This window comes from Rattus rattus, chromosome 3, assembly GCF_011064425.1.
Source record: "Rattus rattus isolate New Zealand chromosome 3, Rrattus_CSIRO_v1, whole genome shotgun sequence".
Lineage (NCBI taxonomy): Eukaryota > Metazoa > Chordata > Mammalia > Rodentia > Muridae > Rattus > Rattus rattus.
The window spans coordinates 50,937,167-50,961,993 of record NC_046156.1 but is presented as its reverse complement, the minus strand read 5'-3'; the positions used below and the strand labels follow the sequence as shown (position 1 = coordinate 50,961,993).

The window sequence follows — 24,827 nt, the reverse complement described above, 5'->3', positions numbered from 1 at the left end:
TGCACCATCCATCCATGATTGTATTCACTAAGCATTCTCCCTAACTAAGCCATCCTTCTTTAAGAATTTTAATAAAGGTTGGGGATTTAGCTCAGTGGTAGAGCCCTTGCCTAGGAAGCGCAAGGCCCTGGGTTCGGTCCCCAGCTCCGAAAAAAAAAAAAAAAAAAAAAAAAAAGAAAAAAATGTTAAAGAATTGTAATAAAAAAAAATTAGAGATGGGCTTTAAGAGGATGAAAAGTCCTGTGTTTAAAAAACAGAACAAGAGGGCAAATTTCCAGATCAAACAAAGAAATCATACTTTGGTTTAAAATATACTCTGGTTTAAAATCTGGAATGTTGGTATTGGGAGATCAAAGGCACTTTTTTGTTGACTTTTTTTTAATGTGGAAGGTGGAGCAAAGAAAGGAAATTGGACTGGAATGTTGAATTATTCAGGTAATTTTCTAGGACTCAGCCTTAACCATTTCCAAAATTCAGTAAAAAAAGAATCATTAAAATTACTCTAAGTATATATCTTCAAGGGAAGTTAAAGTAATTGGGTTCAAAAAAGTAATTAAAATGGGGTCTGAAACCCCAAATTAGTAACCATACTATTTAGTCAGTGAGCACAAAAGAGCACAGAACAAGCTGTGGGTTTGCGACTATGAACTAAACCCAAGTACACAGGTTAAGCATTACGGAGCAGTATCTCCAGCCCCAGTGGTGGTTGAATAAAAAGCTCCCCCACCTCTGGAACAGTTTTGTTTCTCTTACAAAGCAGTCTTGCGACTCCCTGAGGAACTTTGGACAAGTGTTTCAAAAATCTGGAGTCCAATACGCCCTGCCCCCACCCCCACCCCAGACTTGAGATGTCACCGGGAGGATTTTCTCCTTAGTTTACTCCAATGGCTATTGGCCTGGAGTTTAAAAAAAAAATCTACCTTGTGGGCTGGCTGGAAGGCTGGCCTGAGTTGCTCTCAAGTTACAGCCTTTCCTCCTCCCTCAGGAAGTAAAGTCCACTGGCAGGAGTGCCTAAACCTCCGTGCTGCCCTGCTTGACTACAATGCCTGGTTGTTTTCACCAAGTAGCGGAATGAAAAAGAGTAGAAAAAGAGTAACGCTTTAGGAAAAATAACTTAATTTTTCCTCCAACATTTTCTTGTCTTCAGAGGACTCATTTGCTTAAAGGTAAGGTGAAGTGGAGTTGGGTGTTGGGTTGGTCTTCTCAGGGGCCTGGACTGACTAGAATCTCTCTATCCAGCCTAATTAATCATCTAAGAAACATCACACATCTCACACACACACACACACACACACACACACACACACACACACTACACACACACACACAACACACTACACACACACACACACACACTCACCACAACTGGCATATTTCTAATCTTCTAACAGACATTACTTTTTTTGGACACTACACACACACACGCGGACTGCACACATACACACACACACACACACACACACACACACACACACACACACACCAGCCAGCCAGCTTTCACAATAGAGAATGAGAATAACGTCCATTCCTCAGGACACATACATTTTTTTCATTCTTTCTCAATATGTAGGTATTTATTTACTCAACTCCCTATTTGAAGGTAGCACACTGTGACATTCTAATCTTGAATGCTTAACATCTTCTCCTAAGGCGGAGACTAGTCTCCTGCAGATTCTAAGTCCACCATCACAATCAAAATATTTAACCTCTCTATTTAGTACTCTCTATTTCAAATCACTCATATTTCCTAAATGGGTTTCCCAATTTATTTTCCTGATCTAGTATCCTGTTAAGAGATAAGTTACTTTGTTGGGGTATCTAATTCCTTAAAATACCTAAACTCCATATAAAAGGGCTGTCTAAACCCAAGAGCCCCCTCCCAGTTTACTTTTCTTTAGAGTTAAGGGCTACAGGACTGGACTGGTAACACATGGCTTCCTCCAAAATGGGCTTATAGCTGATGGTGACCCTGACACAAGTAGAGTGGTCATTCCCATCAGGGACATGAGATTACTAACATCAGGCAGATTTCACACAGAACTAAGGGGGAACAAAAAAGTAAAATCAAAGAACAATTGGTTTTATACAATGGAGAAAAATAAAATGTAATAGTTTAACATGCACACCTATAATCAAAGCCTTCAGCAAGTGAAGGAAGGACAGCCATGAGTTCTAGGCCAGGTCAAGCTACACAGCAAGACCACATCTTAAGACCAACCAAAGAAACAAATAAAAACAATCCACTTAAGTTTACATCACTTTCTTGACTACTGAATCAACTGTTCTGGATCTGTTCCAGCGATCTCTGTTCGTAACATAAAGGAAGTGTCATGAAGAAGAGGGAAGAAAAGCCCTCCCCTTATACCAAACCACTGGATGGAGGATGGGGATGGATGGTTGTGCTTCATTTTTTCCTGGTAAGTGTTTCTTTCCCCTTTCCAACTACTGAACTGCCTGAAGAAAAGCTCAAAGCAGCTTAACAAGATCACTGAAGAAATCATGAGATTTGAGTAGACAGAAAACCACAAACTTCCCCAAATTGCTAAGATCAGAGTCCATCTTGGCTGAACCCAGAAGATGAGCTGTTCCCCTTGAGAGAAAAAAGCATTCTAATCTAGTCCTCTCCTGCCTGTCTATCATCTCTTAATCAGCTCCAGGCATGATTGGCAGCTCTACTTTGGCAGCATGGCAACTGGGATTTGGGGATATTGTAGTTTTGACTGTGTAAGAGCTAGCACAGGGCATTCCTAGAAAGTACTCCACTCTGCCAGGTGTGAGAGTATGCTTATAATTCCAGCACTGCGTGGGGTGTGGGGGGTGCTGAGTCAAGATGATTGCTGTGAGTCTGAGACCAGCCAGTTATACATGGCAAGACTTTATCTCAAAACTAAGTGCCCACCCACTCAGTATAACATGAACACAATGTTTCATGCTACTCATGCTGTTTTTGTCTGCTTGAGGCAAACCTAGATGTATCTGGAAAGAGGGACTGTCAACTGAGAAACTACTTACATTGGACTAGCCTGTGGCAAGTCTGTGAGGACATTTTCTGGATTAATGATCAAGTTGGAGGGCTGGGGAGATGGCTCAGCGGTTAAGAGCACTGAGAGGTCCTGAGTTCAATTCCCAGCAACCACATGGTGGCTCACAACCATCTGTAATGGGATCTAATGCCCTCTTCTGGTGTGTCTGAAGACAGCTACAGTGTACTTATATATAATAAATAAATAAATCTTTTAAAAAAATGATCAATTTGGAGAGCCAGCTCACTGCCACGCCTAGACAGGTGATCCTGTGTTGTTTAGAAAAAGCAAACTGAACAATCAAGGGAAAACAAGCCAGTAAGCAGTACTCCTCCATAGCTTCTGCTTCAGACCTCACCCTGACTTCGTGATGGTCTGTAACCTGTAAGCTGAAATAATCCCTTTCCTTCCCAAGTATTTTATCATAGCAATAGAAAACCAAACAGAGAAGTCCCCTTCATTAATAGGGGTTGAGGATATTTCAGCCTGCTGCCCACACTCCCGCCATAACTTAAACTCGAATTAAACTCTGTATCTGACATGTATTGTAAGGAAAGACTTCTTGCCCTTGCCTCCTAGCCACTGTTGGGGTTGCTATGCAAAAAAAGCGGTGATGTGCATTATCAACATGTCTGTTCTAGAACACCGGTGGATCCCCTCACTGTTGTGCTGCAAATAACCCTGTGTATAGTGGCACCAGCCCTATAATTCTTTAAGCACCCCTAGATCATTCTATTAACTATGAGACACACTGACAAAGACATTTTCTTCTTCACACTTGATTTACAGTAAGCAGTGCACACGATAGGAGCACAAGTCCAGATGAGTGACAGGCAGTATGAAATTGAAGGGGGAGGGAAACATAATGCATTACACCTCCCTAATGATAGGAAAGAGGGAGCAAGGGTAGATAGAGGTCCTAAGCTAGACCTGTGCATTATAAAACTTAACAAATAAAGTACCATTTGTTAAATTCTGGCTTCATTACTGGAGAATAGAATTTCTTCTCCCCTTCCATAGAAATATCAATAATGGGGAAACTAAAGATGCCTTAAGCATGAAAGCCCTGCCTGACTGAACTGAGAACGGGACCCCCGTTGAAGGAATCAGAGAAAGAACTGGAAGAGCTTGAAGGGGCTTGAGACCCCATATGTACAACAATGCCAAGCAACCAGAGCTTCCAGGGACTAAGCCACTACCTAAAGACTATACATGAACTGACCCTGGACTCTGACCTCATAGGTAGCAATGAATATCCTAGTAAGAGCACCAGTGGAAGGGGAAGCCCTGGGTCCTGCTAAGACTGAACCCCCAGTGAACTAGACTGTGGGGGGAGGGCGGCAATGGGGGGAGGGTGGGGGGGAACACCCATAAGGAAGGGGGGGAAGGATGTTTGCCCGGAAACCGGAAAGGGAATAACACTCGAAATGTACATAAGAAATACTCAAGTTAATAAAAAAAAAAAAATAAAAAAAAAAAAAAAAAAAAAAAATTTCTGGAAAAAAAAAAAAAAAAAAAAAAGAAAGCCCTGCCTGGGTGGATCTTTCAAACAGTGTACACTGATGGCGTGGAAGTCTGGTTCTCCCACCCTTTTCTGCATTATTCTCAATGGATAACAAGTTATTTGATTAGTCACTGCTAATTAAAAGTACCCAATAGTTAGGTTACTAATGTTATTTGAGTCACATGATGATGGTTACTGAAGCACAAAAACATACGAAAACGTTAGCAATGAGCTCAGCTAGCTCACTGCTCATAGAGGTAATAATCATCTGTACAGAGCAATGCATTCATTTCCATGTAACTACAAGAGTGCTCTTCTGTAAGATTTAAGCTCCCAAAAAGCAAAACTATTCTCAGTATGCTTTGTGAGCTCCTCCACCAAAGCAGGTCACACTGTAACTCACCATACATTATATATAACTGTTTCTGGGTTTAGTCTGTGTCTTAGGGTTTTACCACTGTGAACAGACATCATGACCAAGGCCACTCTTGTAAGGACAACATTTAATTGGGACTGGCTTACAGGTTCATAGGTTGAGTCCAGTATCATCAAGGTGGCAGCATGGCTGTGTCTAGGCAAGCATGGTGCAGGAGGAGCTGAGAGTTCTACATTTTCATTTGAAGGCTGCTAGGATGAAGGTCTTAAAAGCCCACGCTCACAATGACACATTTCATTCAACAAGGCCATACCTCCTAATAGTGCCACTCCCTGGAGCAAGAATATTCAAATTATCACAGTATATCTTACCTAACTGTCCAGTGACAGTAGGGAACCATATTCATATTGCTCCTCAGTGTGTGTTGACTATTGTATGCCTAGCCTGAAACACAGTAGCCACTCATTAAAGACCTGCTTTGGCGGGGCTGGAGCGGGGAACAAACTCATAGACACATTTATAAGTAGCCAATGAGATGGATGAAGTCAGAGGTGGAGAGAGGCTACTGAAAACATGTTAAGAGCCACGTGTGATGGTACAGTTGCAGGTCATACTCCTGTACTTGCAGCAACTGGGAGGGGGTGGCAGATGAGGCTGCACAGTGAAATAATCTCAGAAAAATAACAGATAAAGACAACTGGTTGTTGGGCTGGAGAGATGGCTCAGCAGTTAAGGGCACCGACTGCTCTTCCAGAGGTCCTGAGTTTAATTCCCACCAATCACATGGTGGCTCACAACCAATTGTAATGGGATCTGATGCACTCTTCTGGTGTGTCTGAAGACAGTGTCCTAATATAAATAAAATAAATCTTTAAAAAAAAAAGACAATTGGTTGTTCTGAAGTTATGTAGTTTTAATGAGGCAAGTTAACTGGTAAAGTATTTCAGATGAAACCTGGACACAGGGTGTTTATTGGACAAACTACAATAAAGGCAAGAAAACAGGCCCAAAATTTAACACAGTAGTCAGAAGTAACTGAAAATACAGATCTGTGTATTTTGGGAGAACAGACCACTAAGGTTTGGAGAGGAATCTGACAGCAGGGAACATCAGAGTCCAGAGTTGTTAGTTTAAGTACTTTGTTAAGTTTTAAATGCCAGTCACTAGAATTAGGAGGAGGAGGAAGAAAAACTCTGAACAGTTTGACTGGCTTAATCTTGGACAGAGTCTAAAGGAATCTTCTTAGAACCAAAAACATGCTTGCTATAGTCTTTGTGCACCTGAAGTATGCAACCTGTGTGTCCAATATACAGAATTTAACTTTAAGGCAAAAGGGAAAAAACCTCCAGAGAAAAGGGGCACAAGACAAACTCATGGGGGAGATCAAAGTGGGGAAGAATGGAATCATCCACAGAGGAAAGAAAAGCAGAGAACTAGGCAGATTGCTAGAAATTATCAGGAAAAATGATGTATGGACACTGCTGAGGTCACATGACAGAAATGGCAACAATCTGACTTAGCAACAAGGAAGTCTTTGAGAATCTTGGTCAGAACACTTAGATTCTAAGTGGAATAATTCAGTAAGAGGAAGTAGACACAGTAGACTTTGAAGAAACTTATCTATGAAGGTCAGGATAAGCTAGGATAACCTTACAGAAGGATTAGAAAGAAAAGAGAGCTATTATTTTTTTTTAAATATTTATTTTTTTATTTATATGAGTACACTGTAGCTGTCTTCAGACTCACCAGAAGAGGGCATCAGATCCCATTACAGATGGTTGTGAGCCACCATGTGGTTGCTAGGAATTGAACTCAGGACCTCAGGAAGAGCAGTCAGTGTTCTTAACCACTGAGCCATCTCTCCAGCCCAAAAGAGCTATTATTAAATAGAATTAACCCTAACAGGCACTCTAATTTCAAAATGAGTCGCGCGCACACACAGACACTAGGGGCGGGGGGAGGAAGGAAGAAGAAACTTCCAACAGCCAAGGCTACACAGAAAACCTATGTTTTGAAAAATAAAAAAAATTGAAAAACAAAACAAAACACTAAAACTAAATGCTTTTAAGTTGGAAGTCAGGGATTGGACCATTCCTAGGTTTTTGATTGATTTGGAGGTGAGGCAATTACAATGTCTGATGAAGATGAAGCAGGACTGAGTCCTACCAAACTTAATACAAGGCATGGGATCAAGACAAGTCGTTGTCTGCTTGGTTAACTAAGGGAAAGTAAAGATCTTTAGCATCTTTTTAAAGCCTAAATAGAAATTAATTAGAAAATTAAAAGAAAGAGAGCTAGCTGGGTAGACGGTAGAGCTCTGCCTTTGCTTTCCTGATACTCAGTGAATAGCCAACACAGCCTGTTACTGAGCAGGCCACACCCATTTCACAGCTGTCATAGCCAGACATCAAGAAGAGAACAAAGAAAAGTTCTGATTGGAGACCAATAACCAGCCAAATTCAAAAGATTAAGAACAGAGATAAACAGAAGTAAAATGGTAGCATGTCTTTAATCCCAGTACTTGGGAGGCAGAAACAGGAAGATCTCTGTGACTTCAAGGCCAGCCTTGGTCTACAGTGAGTTCCAGGACTACATAGAGTGGCTGTGTCTATTAAAAAAAAAAAAAAAAAAAGCAATCACCAATCAACACACATAGCTCACACATACAGGACAACCCCTCACATTAGTGGTCCTTGTTCACTAGAAGGTACACTGTATTTTGAACTGAAATAGGTCTAATACATTTGATAGTTATATTTGATGGTACAGTTTGATATTTTTTAAATTAATATTATATTGTGGGTGTCAGGAACTGAAACTGGGTGCTCTGGAAGTACAACAGGTGCTTATAACTGCTAAGCCATCTTCCCAGCCCCAAGTTTTGTTCTGTATTTGCTTTCAAGTGAGAATGAGAAAAATGCTTAGGACTCTTTTAACTTTGGAAGCATCCTAGGCAGTTACCGATTCTTGGTCTCTTGCCTCCAAATAAGAAATACCACTATTCTGAAATAAGACTAGAAATGATGATTAAAGTGGGGGTGGTCACAATTCTTTACAATTAGGAATTGAGGAATAGTTGTATACAAACACAAATAGGTTTTCCCTCCAAAAGGCACCTGTAATAAGTAACTGCCAGAGGTAGTATATTTAAAACACAGTGGTGGTGAGTCAAGTCAGCCTAGGGTCTAAGTCTCTGGGCCTGTACCATTGTCAGCAACTTTTCTCTTAAACTTCAACTCTCAATTATAAGACAATATGACATATCCTTTTCATAAGCTTGAAATGGGAACTAAATGAGATATTTTCATGAATATGTCCTGCCACTTTAAAGAGGAATCAACTGCTTCTCCTATCCCTATTATATAACCAGAAAGCACCCATAAGATAAATCGGTAAGTACTGAGACGCTGGAGTTCTAGCCCACTTTGCATCTAACAAGGGCTTTATGCTTTGATTTAGGTGAATGTGTTTGTGATGGGAATGACCAAGACATTTGCAATTTTCTTTGTGGTTTTTCAAGAAGAGTTTGAAGGCACTTCAGAGCAAATTGGTTGGATTGGATCTATTATGTCATCACTCCGTTTTTCTGCAGGTATGAAGCTGGCAATAAGCTTGTCGTCTATGGAGAATGACCACAAAGGTCCATGACAACACTGTCATTCCTTTAAGGCTGAACTAATGTTACATTAAAGTTCATCTGTTAATATGTATTAATATCAATATGTAATAATGAGATGTCAGAATTTAGGTTCTATTTAACTTGGTAATTAAGTGGGAAAAACTAAGGTTAAGAAGGTATTAAAGGGGTTGGGGATTTAGCTCAGTGGTAGAGCGCTTGCCTAGCAAGCACAAGGCCCTGGGTTCGGTCCCCAGCTCCAAAAAATAGAAAAGAAAAAAAAAAAAAGGTATTAAAGACAGGTATTGGTGGTTTAAGCCATTAATCCCAGCACTCGGGAGGCAGAGGCAGGTGGATCTCTGAGTGGGAGAGCAAGTTCCAGGACAGCCAAGGCTACACAGAAAAGACAGGGAAAGGAAAAAGGAATTAAGAATCCAAGTATTTGGGCTGAAGAGATGGCTCAGAGGTTAAGAGCACTGACTGGTGTGTCTGAAGAGAGCAACAATGGAAAAAGAAAAAGAATCCAAGTATTTAATTAATGATTGAAAATCTTCATGCCTTGTGGTTATTTGAGTTATGTCTGGTAAGGCTTTAAACTCAGTGAGCCAAGACTTCAACCCGAAAGTGAAACCATTCAGCTCTAATTATGTGATCATAGTCAAAACAAATATTAAATCTATTTCTCCTTTTAGTTCTAGTTGGTGTTGTAATATGGAGATTAGTGATTCAAATTTGTACTAAACAGAGGCTACTAGTATAAACATCGTTTTATTTAAATTTTGAGTATACAGTATCTTAAACCAATTGTTTCCCCCTAATCAATCACATAACACACAGGTTCTAAGGGATGCCTGAGAATATTAACTTAGCACTTTCCCTTTCTTTTCTCAAGGTCCCCTGGCTGCTATTATTTGTGACATATTTGGAGAAAGAACTACCTCCATTCTTGGGACTTTCCTTGTTTCTGGTGGCTATCTCATCAGCAGCTGGGCCACAGGCATTCCCTTTCTTTGTGTGACCATGGGACTGCTACCTGGTGAGTTCACTACTAACAGTCCCTAAAGGATCAAACAGGAAATCTTCCTACTTCCCATAGACCCTAACTATATTACCTGATCTACAACATTTCAATAATATGATCTAATTTCTAACTTCTTTTTTTAGGTTTGGGGTCTGCTTTCTTGTACCAAGTAGCTGCTGTGGTAATTACCAAATATTTCAAAAAACGATTGGGTCTTTCTACAGCAATTGCCCGTTCAGGGATGGGACTGACATTTTTGTTGGCGCCCTTTACAAAACTCCTGATAGATCTTTATGACTGGACAGGTGAGTCCATCTAAATTTTTAAACTTTCAACACTAAAAATGTAATGTTTAGCCCTCCCTTTGAATACTAGAAGTGTAGGTTTAATAAATTTCTTCTCGTGGATCCAAGGTCACTATGAGACTCTGGCAGGCCCAGAACTTGCTTTGTAGACCAGGCTGGCCTCAAAACTTGTGGCAATGCTGAGATTACAGGCCATCATGCACTACACCACACTGAAGATGAGAGGGGAAATAAACATGGTATTTAATGGAAGCACACCCCTTTCCTTAGGGAACACAAGGGAGAAATCTTCCTCAACTTTTGCCGGCCCACTCAGAATTCTCTTCAGAATTCCATGCATATGGTGCAACTAGAAACACTGTGCAGGAATAACAGCCTTAGAAAAACAATGTTTTCTTTTTCCTCCAATCTTTCACTAAAGCACCCTTCTAAGAAAACAAAAAACAAAACTCTGCACTTAAAAACAAATCTAAGAGATTAAATGGAGTATTTGTAAAAAGATTATGTTCCTACTGGACAGTCTTTATATATATTATCAACTAGGAATTTTCATAAAGCCGTTTCATAATTTTCTACCTGAAGTATTCTAGTGAAATGTATTTGTTTATTTCTACCTTTATAGTAATTTTGACTACTTTCCTATGTAGAGCACTATTCAGTAGTCCTACAGTAAATGGGAACCTCCAGCTGATATGCCTCTAGGAAAGCTTATGCATGCTTGTTCTCTTCAGAAACACTAAGTCATGGCTTTGTTCAGGGCACTATGAAACTAACCAAGTACTCATGGTCAAAGGTAATACTAGCATGTCTAGCATGGGAAAAAAAAAAGTCTAAAAGACTTTCCTAACATGTTTTCCCCATGATTCCTGTGAGCTAATTCTATTACTTCCCACACCAAAATCCAGTCACTAAGATTTATTTAAAATACCTATTTTAAATTAAATTTGTGCCATTCAGATTACCAACCTACCTTCCCATCCCTTCCCGCTTTTTTAGCAAAAATAGCTTCTTTCCAATTTCCTGTTTTTTCAATATCTAAAGTATTACTTCTTTTTGCAGCATGTATATTGTTAATAGATTTACGTGCCTTCAGTTAAAATTTGGGAGGCAAGGAAGGACGGCTCAGTTAAAGGCATTTTGCTGTTCTTCCAGATGACTAGAATCCCATTCTCAGCGTTTACATCAGACATTTCACAACTGCCTGCAATTCCAACTCAAGGGGATCTGATTCTCTTTTGCCTTCAGTGCCCCCTCCCCCAACACACATACAAATAAAATGTTTTTTTTTCTAAGTAGCATGGGAGGTAAAGTAGTATTTTCAAGAATTATTGGTCTATGGAGGTTGGCCTTTTCCGAGCCTATGAATAGACAGACAGTAGCATGAACTGAAAGGTTGTTCTTTAAAAACAACAAACCTAGAGCATCTTGTACTTAGCTAGTCAGAGTTGACCAGGATGGGCTTGAAGTGGGGTTCATTTGCCTCCTAATGTTCAGATGCCCTAGAGGATGTTGGCACCCCCAGCCTCAACAGTACTTTTCTTGTTCCTTTTTCCTCTCCTTCATGACCTCTGTCCTCCCATTCCCAAAGCCTGGATGGGGAGTTCAGTGAAGACTTAGAAATTCTGTTCAGCTTCAGATCCATTCCCATTCTATCCTGTTATCATGGTAATAAGGATGACGAGGATCTAGAGCTGCTGGACCCCTGTGTTTCCTTACAAACTTGAACTGAATACAGAACTGATGGGTTATTATTGTTCACTAAGCCTCAAAGGAAGTACTAGTGGCTACGGACCCACTTCAGGGGCTGCTCAGATGAAGATGACTGGGCTCTGCCTCTTGGAGCTGGCCATCTTGTTGAACAAAGCTGTGAAGTGTAGGAGCAAATGTCAGTTTGAAGATGACAATCTTGAGCTGGGGCAGAGTGATGGATGGCCTAGTATGCACTAAGTCCTGGATTCAATCCTCAGCATGAACTTCAGTGTGTGTCTGTGACCCCAGTACTTATAAACTAAATTTTCTATTTACTTGTAGTGCTATAGATGGAACCCAGGGTCTCAGGAGAATACTGAATGCACCTGACAAGTCCTATCTTTCTTATGTTCTCAATTTCTCTCCCACTTAGGTGCTCTTATATTATTTGGAGCTATTGCATTGAATCTGGTGCCTTCCAGCATGCTCCTAAGACCTGTCCACATCCAATCAGACAGCAATTCTGATATTAAAAACAAAGGTAGCATTTTGTCTGCAACTGGACCAGAGTTATCACACAAGACAGAAACATCAAACTGCAATAAGGCACGAGAGTCTCTCATCAAAGACAGTGCTGTGAAGAAATCTGGACAACCTACAACTTTAACTGTCTTAGAAAATCAAATCGAAGAGATCAGCACTAGGCCTCATAGGAACAGGCCGTTACTTATGAGCAATGACAAAACTTACAAGAAAAAGTTTGTTTCATGGAACTGCAAAGAAAAACTTCTAGATATTTCTCTCTTTAGAAATCCTTTCTTCTACATATTTACCTGGTCTTTTCTCCTGAGTCAACTAGCATATTTCATTCCTACCTTTCATCTGGTAGCCAGAGCAAAAACACTTGGAATCGACATAATGGATGCCTCCTACCTTGTGTCTGTAGCTGGTAAGAAAAACCTATTTCAACCCTACCTACCTACAAGGAAAAATGAACTTAGCTTGTTAAGTTTATTAAATTTTATTTTAAAACAGAAGGAACGAGGGGAGAAAGCAAGAGTGTGAGTGAACTATGGAATGGCTAGGAAAAGCACGTTTTCTGAGGTTAAACAGTGTGCATTTTCTTATGCAGATTTAGCAACTGCTATCTTTCAGATTCTAGTGGACCCTAACTCACCTTACCCACTTTCAGGTGTCTAACAAAGTAGTTATCAATTGTTCATTGGGAAGAAACGTTAATTTCAAATGCTGGTGCTTGCTAAGTGTCAACAGCTAATCTGGGAAGAAAAAATTCTCAGCTAGAAAACATAGTAGCTTGAAGGATTCTAAAGCTTGATTTCCCAGGCCAGGCTCTTGTTCTGAATTCTCTTCTCTTCTCCCCCTCCCTCCTCCTCTCCCTCCCTCTCTCTTGGCTATGTGACCTTGGGTAAGCATTCTCCTCCATGCCAGGATTTCCTTTTCCCATCTATAAGATAGGTATAACACACTGCTTTTCCTCCCAGTTGTCACTATTATGAATGTAATGTATATGTAATTTACTGTAGCGCCAGGCTAGCATAATATTCTCCTGGTATTTGATGCTAAGCAATTTTCCTGTTGAAATAATTTAAGAGACAAATATGACTGTTGAGTTAATCACTAATCCATAAGCTCATGTTTAAAATAGAATATAGGCTTAAAACACAAAACTATTCTATGTAATCACAAAATGTTGGGAGATAAAATACTTAAGTTGTAGATTCTCTCAATTGACAAAGCAGGGAATCAGAAACAAAGAATGAAACTGGATGTTTTGCTCTAATTGAACAATTCTCAGCATTCGACTTACCTTTTCTTCTACAGATTTCTTGGGGAAAACAACTCACCAAGCACTTACAAAGCTGGAGACACCTAGTTTTAAATATTCTCACTGAAGAGATGCTTTAGTCAAAAACTGCTGTTACACAAGAGCACTTTCAGTTAACCTTTGTCTTTTACTGTCTGAGAGAATCCATTTGGATCAAACTAAAGCCATACGGATTAGGCCAAATAGCATAATAGTCTCAATGTACATCCTAGGAAACTACTGGAAAAATACACAGTAGCATCACTTTTTAGGTGCAATTTATGTTTGAACCCCTAAAATTCAAATCAACTGGAGAGGCTACTGTGTTGTTTTGTTTGTTTTTGTTTTTGCTTTAATGCAGGGCCTTACGTATGCAAAGGAAGCACTGGACTGCTAAGCATTCTATCCCCAGCAATATTCATGCTAATTTTTTTCTTTTGTGAGACACAGTCTCACCATGTAGCTCAATCTGTCTTAGAACTTAACCATACAGACCAGGGTGGCCTGGAATTCACAAGCAATCTACCTCTGCCTCTAACTGCTGGGATTAAAAGCATTCACACCACACCAGGCTTCATATTCTTGATGAAGACTATTTTTGGTATTTTTAACTGATATGTCTTAGAATAGGGTAAACAAAAAAAAAAGTGCTTCTTAAACTTTACTCATTACACCATACCACCTATGTCCCAAATAACATATTTAAATGAATTATGAATTTTCAAATTAACTTTAACAACCATTGGAGATCTTAAATTCCAAGCTTCATTAAAAAAAAAAATACAAAAGGGCGGGAGCGATGGCTCAGTGGTTAAGAGCACCTGACTGCTCTTCCAGAGGTCATGAGTTCAATTCCCAGCAACTACATGGTGGCTCACAACCATCTGTAAAGAGATCCGATGCCCTCTTCTGGTGTATCTGAAGACAGCTACAGTGTACTTATATATAATAAATGAATAAATCTTAAAAAAATACAAAATTTTAATTTTTCTGATTTTACCATATGACTCCTCAGGACACTGAAGTTTCATATCACTTGTAGGATCTTTGGAGAGACTATAAGACCTCTTCAGATCATGGTCTTATCAAACAGGGATTCCACATACAATTAGAAAATGCGCATGACAACTTAACGGCTTCATGTTCAGCTGGAGGCAGCATTCTGATATTTTATTAGATATTTAGAGGAAAAAAGTAAGGTACATTTTCCCACATGTATTCTGGCCTCAGGATGGCGTCCTATTACTTGGACAAAGATGTACTTACACACTTTCTTACCAAAGGGTTTAAGACACTGTCTGCCTTTGTATTCACTGTTCCAGGTATCACTGAGACAGTCAGTCAGCTCATTTCTGGATGGATTGCAGATCAGAATTGGATCAAGAAGTATCAATACCACAAGGCTTACCTCATCCTGTGTGGTGTAACTAACCTGCTTGCTCCTTTAGCCACCACGTTCCCACTCCTTATGGCCTATACCATCTTTTTTGCCATTTTTGCTGGTGGCTACCTGGCACTAATACTGCCAGTATTGGTGAGTAGACTCATTCGTTAGTAATAAGTGACTTAGTCCAAGTATCAGTAACAGCCTTCCCAAGAATTCAAATTTTGTATTAACTTTTATGATTAGAAATTATACAGGACTTCAGAAATCCTGCAGCTAGTTATATCCTGTCATGATTCACCTAACCATGTGAGGAATAGAAGCTAAGAGGACTAGCCACACAGGAAAAGGAGGAACACAAAGACCAGCAAGATTCCAACTATCCTTGTGTTTACTCCTATCAGCTCCAGGGGTCTCTAGCTCTTGCTAGAACACAAGTATCTAAGTCTGCTAACAAGAACCGTGTCTGTGTACTGCCTTGAGACCTGTGTACTTTAAGGACATTGTTTGAACAAGTTCTCAATTTTTACCTCAAACTGGCTTAAACCCTGAACTCAAATGGAACTAAAATGGTTTTTAAGTTATGTAGGATAGTGTATGAGGCTTAGGCAAAATCCCTGGTTCTCAAAGCTGAAATCAGCTCCTGTGTTACCAGATCTCATTTAAACCCATGGTTGGTAGTTGGCCATGGCTAGATTTAATATTACCTTAAGCTCAGATTGCAAAATACTATTTCCTACTTGAGAAGGAAGATAATTAAGGTTTGGGAGGTAAAAACACTCGAACCACATAAAAGATTAACCTATCAAGACTAAACACCAATGTTCCCCCACTGATAAACTGACATCTATTCCCTTTCCTAATACTGGGGATGAAAAGCCAACCAAATCATCCCAGGAGTCAAACTATTCAGTCTGAGAGTTTCCTTTTTAAATGGTATTTGCTACTCCCTTTGTAAACTAAGACACAGGAGAAGTTCATCCTTAAAATGGCTAACACTAAATTCTCATTCCCTATAGGTTGACCTATCTAAGAATTCTAGAGTACACAGGTTTTTGGGATATGCCAGTTTCTTTGCTGGGATGGCTGTTCTTTCTGGACCACCAATAGCAGGTAACAACTAAGCCACACCATGAGCAAATTTCAATGAAGAATATAGAAATCTACATCAATGGCTAAGGTTTAAATGCTGTACTTGATTTCACCATGTTTGCTCTACCCTGATCACCAATACAGGAAAATCTGATAGTTAATTCTGTAAATGTGTTGTATTTTACTGGAAATAACCAGTTTCCTAAGTGATATTTTCTGTTTGCTGATTTAAAAATTTGACTTACCTGCATAGAAAAAACTATTCATTGGTAAAAGGCTTAAATGGTAGATTCTCACAAGACTCAAGGTCTCATCTATTGATCTTACTGACTGCTACGGTGTTTCCACTGTCCACACACAACAGGGAACTCACCTTAAAATTACCTTTGCTATTTTTAAATGATTTGTTTTGTTTTTGAAACAAGGTCTCATTTGCCCAAGTCGGCTTCAAACTCCCTATTCACCCAAGGAACCTTAAGAACTTTCTGATCCTTTTGTTCCCGCCTGGGATTACAACTGTGAAATCAATTACCTGGTGTATGCAGTGGTGGGGAAGCAAATCAAGCTCAGGGCACTCATGCTAGACAAATCATCTGCCAACTGAGCCCATCCTCACTTTTGCTACGTTTAGACCATAATTGAAAGCAGTGGTTCTACCCTATCATTTAAAAAACAAACAAAAAAAATATGTATAGTGACATTAAGTTTGTACTCTTATTTGTTTTTGAGGCAGGATCTCATGTAACCTACGCTGGCCTTAAACTCACTACCCTAGAAGATGCTGGCTTTGAACTCTTAATCCTCCTGTATCTGTCTCCCAAGTGCTGGAACTAAAGGCATGTGCCACCATTCTTGGCTTCTATTTCCTTTCCTATTTTTTTTTTAATGAAAAAGAATAGACTACAACACAGAATCATTTTATTGTGATACTTTTATTTCATGCATATACCTAATGCATTATAAAATATATTTGTTTTCAGTTAAGTCAGAAAAAATGTTTATAGTTTTTTTTCTTATCCAAAGTCTAGAATACTTAGAACTATATGTAAGGATAAATGGAACTCCTTTAGCCACTAGTCTTAAGAATTTCACTTGGGCAGTCATAAATTTTCTAAGTTCTAACAAGTCAAAGGTGGTGGTTAGGCCACGGTAAAGGCTCCCATCGATTTCTAGTCAGTGAGTTTGTTGCTCACAGTATCCCAAGTAAGACTACGATCAGACACAACTAAGACATCTCCCTGAGACTGGTTATGTGGCTAAGCATCTTGTTAAAGGGAGAGGTTTCAGGAGGCTTTTATTTCTCTAAGTCATTCCTCTATGAAATGATAAAGAGAACTTTATAAAGACCATTAGGTCTCTTCCCAAGTTCCGACTTCAGCAGCAACTACCAGAGAAATACTGTAAATGTTGGCTTTCAAATAACTCAGTTCTTCGGATTGGAGCTGTAGCTCAGTGGTGGACTACTTGCCTCACACACATGAGGCCCTAGGTTCAATTCCTAGAACTTAAAAACCTAAACTAAAAAAGAGGTAACTTGATTATTGAGAGGTGTGGGAAAGTCACATAGTGACTGTTTTTCCTTTAAATCTAAACGTCTATTGGTAATCTTCAAAGATGTGAGAGACTCTCATTGTTACTTACCCATATCTATTAACAAATGAAAAGCTGGAATTCCTATAAAAGAATATAGGCATATTTAAGTAGGAATCTGGCAAACAGTAAATCCTCAGTCAAAATGTTTGTTTAAAATGGTACCAATGAATAAATAAACAATATACTTCTCTTTCCTGTATGGGAATGAAAAAGAAAAGAAAAGTTAGTTCTTTTTTTTTTTCTTTTTTTCGGAGCTGGGGACCGAACCCAGGGCCTACCACTGAGCTAAATCCCCAACCCCCGAAAAGTTAGTTTTTTTTAGAATATTTTAATAATCCAGGAAAGAAAAAAAGCATAGGAAAACCATAGAGATCATGTATTTTTTTAAAACATGCACAATTAAAAATCTATAAATAGAGCACATGGGCAATATTAATTACTTATATACTTTTATCATCATGAATATGACAAGAAATATAGCAGCAACAAAATTCCTTAAGAATTCAAAGGACAAGAAGCCAAAAGGCTACCCTCCCCACATGTACTTCTCCACAGAACACTCCCTTGGCCCCTTCCAACTAGATTCTTTCTATCCTTTTCTATAACTAATACGAATCCAATTGCAATGAATATGGCTCAAATCAGGCCCAGTTTCCTGGTTGAGGATGGTTACCAGACTAAGAGTAGGTTAAATGTCACACAGCACATTCAAACCTGCTAGTTTTGCTGGTAGATAACATCCAGAATTATACCTTAGTACCAAGATTTTAACTTTGAAAGGTTGTGGGGATATAATAATTAATTTGAAACCTTGTCATATTTCTAGCATCTGCCTCCTTTAACATCCAATATTGAACATCTGATGAAATAGATAGAACCCTAACTCATCTATTTCCTTAACTTGAAATGTGTGTGGAACAGTTCAAATGTTGAACTCGTTATTTCATAAAACTAACCCGTTTTGGACAAACTCAAAGAAAACTTTAAAAACTTAAAAAAATTTTTTTTGGTTTTCTAAGACAAGGTCTCATTGTATAGTGCAGGATTCCTAGAACTTGCAATGTAGTACAGGGTGATCCTAAACATAGAATTCTCCTACTAAGATTATGGGCATGGGTCACCATGCCCTGCTTCAGAAAAATTTTTCTCTCTCTCTTTTTTAAAGATTTATTCATGTATTATCTATATGTACACTGTAGCTGTCCTCAGACACACCAGAATAGGGTGTCAGATCCCATCACAGATGGTTGTGAGCCACCATATGGTTGCTGGGACTTGGAACTCAGGACCTCTGGACGAGCAGTCAGTGTTCTTAACCACTGAGCCATCTCTCCAGCCCCAGAAAAATTTCTAATCCCTAAACAAATATAAGTTGGCTGTGTTTCAGTAGAGGCTAAAGTCCCTAAAGAAATTCTCCATATATATATCTAAATATTCATACACACACACACACACACACCCATTCTCACGTAACATATTCCAACCTTGTATGTCAAAGATGACAAACCCATCCAAGAAGGTTTCTGTCTCTTTAACAGGAATGCTGTTAAAGCTGTTAAGAACTGTCAGGCCATTCCTAGTCCCACTCTATCTTCAGTTCAAACACAATACTGAACAAAACTTCTAGCTGATCCTTGCTCCACCATTTACCAAATTAACCTCAAAAGTTTTATCAGTTATGCTGACTGATAGAATTTCTTAGAATAAAAGATGGCTCAATCTCTGGTCTGTTAATAGTTCCACTGTGGAGACTGGAATGAGTGGAAGACTACTGAGAAGGCAGAGCAAAGTTCTCTGTCTGTACAAATAAAAGGGAAAACATTAACACTGAAGAATATGTAAACTGTTCATTATCAGGTGGTTAATTTGCCTCAAACCATGCCACCCACCCAGCTTCACTCTGACTCAGCATCCCTAAGATTGATGAACATCTATGAAAACACCAAAAATACATTTCGAATAGCTCTATTGTGGCTTAAAAGGAAGAAATTATCATTCTGCTGTTGGAAAGGCCAAGACTAGAGTGTCCAAATGCTAATCCTCTAATAAAACAGCAGAGCCAATGTTTAAGTGTCCCTACTAAATCTTACTGCAAATTTCTATTTTGGGGCCTTTAATGACCTCCTATCTTAAAAAGGCCCCAAGATTTTAATTTGCTAAAGCATATTTCCCAGTATTTATTCATATAACGGTATATACAGAACATATGTTTTACAACACAACCAAGGTAAGAGATAAAACTGCTATACCCAACCAGTGGCCCTGAGAGACAAAAAGATCAGGATCTTACCAGGCATGGTAGTATATACCTTTAATTCCAGTATTTGAAAAGCAGAGCTGATAGATCTCTGTGAGTCTGAGGCCACCCACGCTGGTCTAGACAGCTAGTTCTGGGCCACCAACTGGGTTTATCTGATGAGACACACATCTCAAAATAAAGAAATAAAATCACTGTGTCCATACACCTTGGAAGTTTGCCACTGTGTCTCTTACCCAACAGAGGAAGTTCTCATTAATCTGGCCATTTTCAGAATTTTCAATCTCATAATTGAAGTTTGATGGAGCTTTGGGATTAAGGACTTCCTGGATCTATTTTAAATTCTAACATGATGATAAATGGAAACACAACAGCAGGCCTAATAACAGAAGCCTTCTCTTCTTTTTTTACATTTATTTCTTTACCTTGTGAGAACAGCCTATGGAGTCAGTTCTCTTCTTCCATCACGAGTCCCAGGGATAGAATTCAGGTGGCCAGGTTTTGCGGTAAGAACCTACCCGTGAAGCCATCTTATCAGCACCCTAAAAGGACTCTTAGCTCAACACATTCTGAAACACATGGTAATGAATACTGCTGAGCATATTAAATTCCCTTTCCCACGACTTCACTCATAAAATCACATAGAAAGTTTGTTGGTTGACTATCTTTAAATCCAAAATAATAAATCTTTGGGGTAGTGATATGATGTCATAATGGCAAAATTTCCTACCATAAGTGATTCATGCACAAAAATATTAAAATATTATATAAAATTATCTTTAGGAAGATAGAGAGATGATGGCTCAGCAGTTAGGAGCATTTGACCCGTTCAGAAGGTCCAGATCCAGTTCCTAGAATCCATACAGCAGTTCATAACTGAAACTCCAGTTCCACAGAATCCAATGCCCTCTTCTGATCTGAGGGTACAAAGCATGTACATGGTGCACACACATATACATACGTATGTACATAACATACATTTTACACACAGAGACACACATGCAAAATATACAAACATAAAAAGACGAGTACATTTTTAAAAATTAGTTTTAGGCTGTGTATATAAAGTATACAAAATATAAATAAATTTTCTGTTCAGACTTGGGTCCCATTCCTACCTTATTAGCATGTGTTAAAAACAAAATACTTAAAATACTAGGTATCTTGGATAACCCTTCTTATCCCTTAATAATCAAACTTAGATTTAAGTGGCCCCCAGGTAAGGCAAAAATTCAAGCTTGATTGGTATTAAAACTTGGAGTAGTGAACCTTTGTCTACCATTAAAAATTAAAGATTATATATTTGACTCTGGATCTCAATTAGAATTTTAAAGATGTTGGCATTTCAAATAACACGTATAAAAAGAGGTAGAACATTCAAAGCAAATTATCTCATCCAACTTGAAATATGCCAAGTGATTCCCTTTTCTGATAAAAATATTAAATATTTTAAGCCTTATGTTTCAGATACAACATTCCCTTTTAAAGGTGTATGCAAAAGGAAAGGGTATAATGATTTGCTCTTGAACCAACTGCCGTCTGTGCATCCTTCTACTAGTACTATCTACATCAGTATCAAGAACCCTAGTCCTTTCCTATCATGCTAACATTTGATAACCATCAGAAATTCACAGGACAGGGTTGGGGATTTAGCTCAGTGGAAGAGCCCTTGCCTAGGAAGCACAAGGCCCTGGGTTGGGTCCCCAGCTCGGAAAAAAAAAAAAAAAAAAAAAAAAAAAAAAAAAAAAAATTCAGGACATGCACACATACACAGAAGAGGAGGTGCTGCTGCTCCACCTCCCCTCCTTTCTAGAAAATCCCACAACTCAGATTAGTCACCTGTTTCTTAGGAGGTTATAGGTCATTCATGTCCACAGAATACAAAGATTCATTCTAGCTGACCTCATTCTACTCCCTCAACTAGCCCCTAAGAAACTTAATTTAGAGGTCACTAATCAAATAAAGAATCAGTAAACAAATTACTTAAAAGTTAGCTGAATTTAAAGATCTATAAAGCATGCCAATTCATGTATTACATTAAATTAGAGAACATAAAACTACCATAAAAGGAGCCGGAGTTTAGCTTAGTAGTAAAGCATAGGCTTAGTTAGCATGTCTATAAATGAAGCCCTGGGTTCAATACAGAGAACCAACTAATAAAAACTCCACACCCCAGAAGTCAGAGCTAAATAAGAGAATAAGAAAAGGCAACAAACAATCACACTAAATGGGATTTAGGGGTGGGGAAAAAAAAAACCCAGAAAACAAAAAACATAGCCAACAAAAAACCCCGTAAGCACAGTATTTCCTCCCCTCTCTTCACCAGAATATCATCTGCAGTCCCAGAACCATACAAGCATACGTCACACCACTATCTTTGTAACACTAAGATGTTTCCAGAGTATAGACTTCTATATGAACTGTTAAATGTTGATTTCCTGCTATCACACAGTGAAAGCCATTTCTAAGATGTCTGACTTAGGGTCTGGTATGTGTCATTGACCAAAAGATTTCAAGGCTTCTCCCATTCTATTTTAAAGAGCATCCAGTTAGGAATGTAGCCCAGAGGCAGACTTTCAGGAAGAACTCATTTGCTTTTAAACTTAACATATTTATCAAGCAGTTCTTTCTCTTATGATCACAGTCCCTACCCCTAATCTTCTTCCCTTTATAGAATTTACCAAACATATAATTTAAATGATTAATATCTATTTTCTACTAAACTATAAACTATGAGGGCGGGAACCATGTTTATCTAAGCTCAGTAAAGGAAAGAAGGTTCAGTTTTGTTTTTTTTTTGAAACAAAACAACTTTTTTATGATTACTTTCCTTTTAAGAAGGAACAGTACCATGTAAGAATCACCATAAAATCAAGTGCTGTGTCCCTAATTTTCTCCAATCTCTACCCTAAGACATGTTTTAGAGACCACAATGATTTTTTTTTTAAAAAATAGTTTCTATCCAGATGAAAACGATACAGTTTCAAGTAACACAGTGAGAAGCTCTAGTCCAGTGGCTCACAATACAGACTGAGAACAGGAGGCACCTTCCTTCAAAGTCGAAGATTTGCTTGACAGTTACAAAAGGGTCTCTTCATTAACAGAAATCGTTCCTACCTTGCAGGCTGGATATACGATTATACACAGACATACGTGGGCTCTTTCTATTTCTCTGGCACCTGCTATATCCTCTCTTCAGTTTCCCTTTTTTTTGTACCACTGGCTGAAAGATGGAAACTCAAGCAGTCTGACCTTCTAAGGACTACAATCAAGTAAGAGCCTAACAAAAAAATAATCTAAATAAGCTACTGTAAGTAAAAGCTTAGAAGAAAAAAACTTTGTTAAGAAAGTAAACCATATAATTTTTAAGATTCCTTCCTACTTTATTAGCACTGCCAGGAATGTCCAATTGGTGGAAGGAGTAATAAACGAGTAACAACTTAAACTGTTAGTATTTAATCAAATAAGCTAAAAATTAAATCCATTGAAGCAGCTACTTTACTATTAAATCAATCCAATTTTTCATTTGTGCTATGGTAATTCTGTCATCAAAATTTGCAACAATTGTAAAACTACTTTTCTTTTATTTAAATATAGTAATTGGTTAACCAGAACTCTGGAATCTGAATAAAGCCTTACTTAGTGACAAGAAGGATAATACCCTCTCCAAAACATTTATTGTTGTTTATTTATTATAAGTACTTTATTTTATTACTTTGTCTCTTAAGTTTCTATAATGTACTACTATCTAATAAAAATAAAATTGCTAAAATAATCTTTATTTGGTCATTTGAATGGTATTACTGTCCACTTAAACAGTATTACTTTGTTATACTTAATTCCCTAACATATATACATTAGGCATCTACACGACTCTTCAGAGCTCTAAGTTTCATATGGAAGCTGAAGAGGTGGTTTAGGAGGAAATACATTTACATCAAAAGGGATGTGACATTTATGGCTAATTAATAATGGTTCTTACACTAAGCATTTACATGTGACTAGTGAACTCGAGGCTGTTTAAGAGAATAAAAAAGGGTTTCTGAGCAGGGCATGGTGGCATATACTAGAAATCCCAGCAGTCAGAAGACTGACTTGACACATAAACATCTTGAGTTTGAGTCAGTGTGGCCTACACAAGATAAACTATGTCCAAAATAAAAACCATTTTCTGTAACACAACCTCCTTTAATCTCTTTCAGAACATTCCAACTACTATTTTTGCACCCTTACTCTTCTGTTTAAAACATCTATTGGTTCCTTAATAAAGAAAAACCCTAAACTGAAAGCTTGAATTTGTTCCCAAGATGTGCATTATTTGATACTTTTCAAATAAGCCTTTGTACAAACTTTACCATCTGTACAATTCCTGAGGCTGGCCTTCTTTGACCTGGCCCATGCCTACATATCATTATAATCCAACTGACTCAAATGAACACTGTTCCCAACATATGGAATTTCATCTAATGTCCTTTACAGTGCTGGAGACTGAACCATTAGCACCACAGGCAAGCACACTATCACCAAGCTGCATCTCCAGCACCCTGTCTAATGTTAAACTGGGCACAGACTGAGATGACACTTCAATTTTCTCTACTGGTTTTGTTGATACAATGTTGATGATGTGTCCTAAGGCCTGCTGTAACTCAGGAACCAAATGAGTATGAAATCTCACCTATCTCAAAGATAGTAAGTTGCTCTTATTTAAAAGGCCAGTTTTTACATTTTAAAAAATTTTACTTGTCTATTTTAAATAAGATGTGTACATACACACACACACACACACACACACACACACACACACACACACACACACACACAAACGCCTCAATTTCACAATCTGCTTAAACATCCTAAAAGTATAGGTGGTATATCATCATTACCAGCTACAGGTTTTTACATTAAGAAAAACTGTCTAGTATCCTTTTATTTTTTAAATTCAACACACACCATAACATAAATAAAAATAAGAATATGGTGCTAGAGAGATGAGAGAACCCAGGTTCTGGCAGGTACCCATTTGCATGCTCTCATACACAGTCTGGAGCTCCAAACATAGGGATCCTATGGCTGCTTCTAGCCTCCATGGGCACCAGGCATGCACAAGGAACACAGATACATGCAGGCAAAACACCCATGCAT

At 38.5% G+C, this 24,827-nt stretch overlaps 1 protein-coding gene across 2 annotated transcripts; it reads left to right on the top strand.

The window, feature by feature from the left end:
- Window positions 1-2,299: 2,299 nt before the first annotated feature.
- Window positions 2,300-23,197, top strand: Slc16a4 (solute carrier family 16 member 4). 2 transcript variants are annotated; one of them, XM_032897522.1, is made up of 8 exons: window positions 2,300-2,417; window positions 8,363-8,495; window positions 9,412-9,555; window positions 9,684-9,845; window positions 11,968-12,483; window positions 14,682-14,893; window positions 15,763-15,856; window positions 22,810-23,197. In XM_032897522.1, the coding sequence occupies exons 1-8, from the start codon at window positions 2,331-2,333 to the stop codon at window positions 22,959-22,961; spliced, it is 1,500 nt and encodes a 499-aa protein (XP_032753413.1). In that variant the 5' UTR covers window positions 2,300-2,330; the 3' UTR covers window positions 22,962-23,197. The 2 variants fall into 2 exon arrangements, with proteins under 2 accessions (XP_032753413.1, XP_032753414.1); XM_032897523.1 differs by lacking the exon at window positions 11,968-12,483.
- The last annotated feature ends 1,630 nt before the right edge of the window (window positions 23,198-24,827 follow it).

Excerpts from the sequence above, each read along its gene's own strand:
- Slc16a4 (XM_032897522.1), top strand. The coding sequence starts at position 2,331 with ATGAAGAAGAGGGAAGAAAAGCCCTCCCCTTATACCAAACCACTGGAT. Across the intron at positions 8,496-9,411 it reads ATCACTCCGTTTTTCTGCAG|GTCCCCTGGCTGCTATTATT; the intron begins GTATGAAGCTGG and ends TCTTTTCTCAAG. Across the intron at positions 15,857-22,809 it reads TTCTGGACCACCAATAGCAG|GCTGGATATACGATTATACA; the intron begins GTAACAACTAAG and ends CCTACCTTGCAG.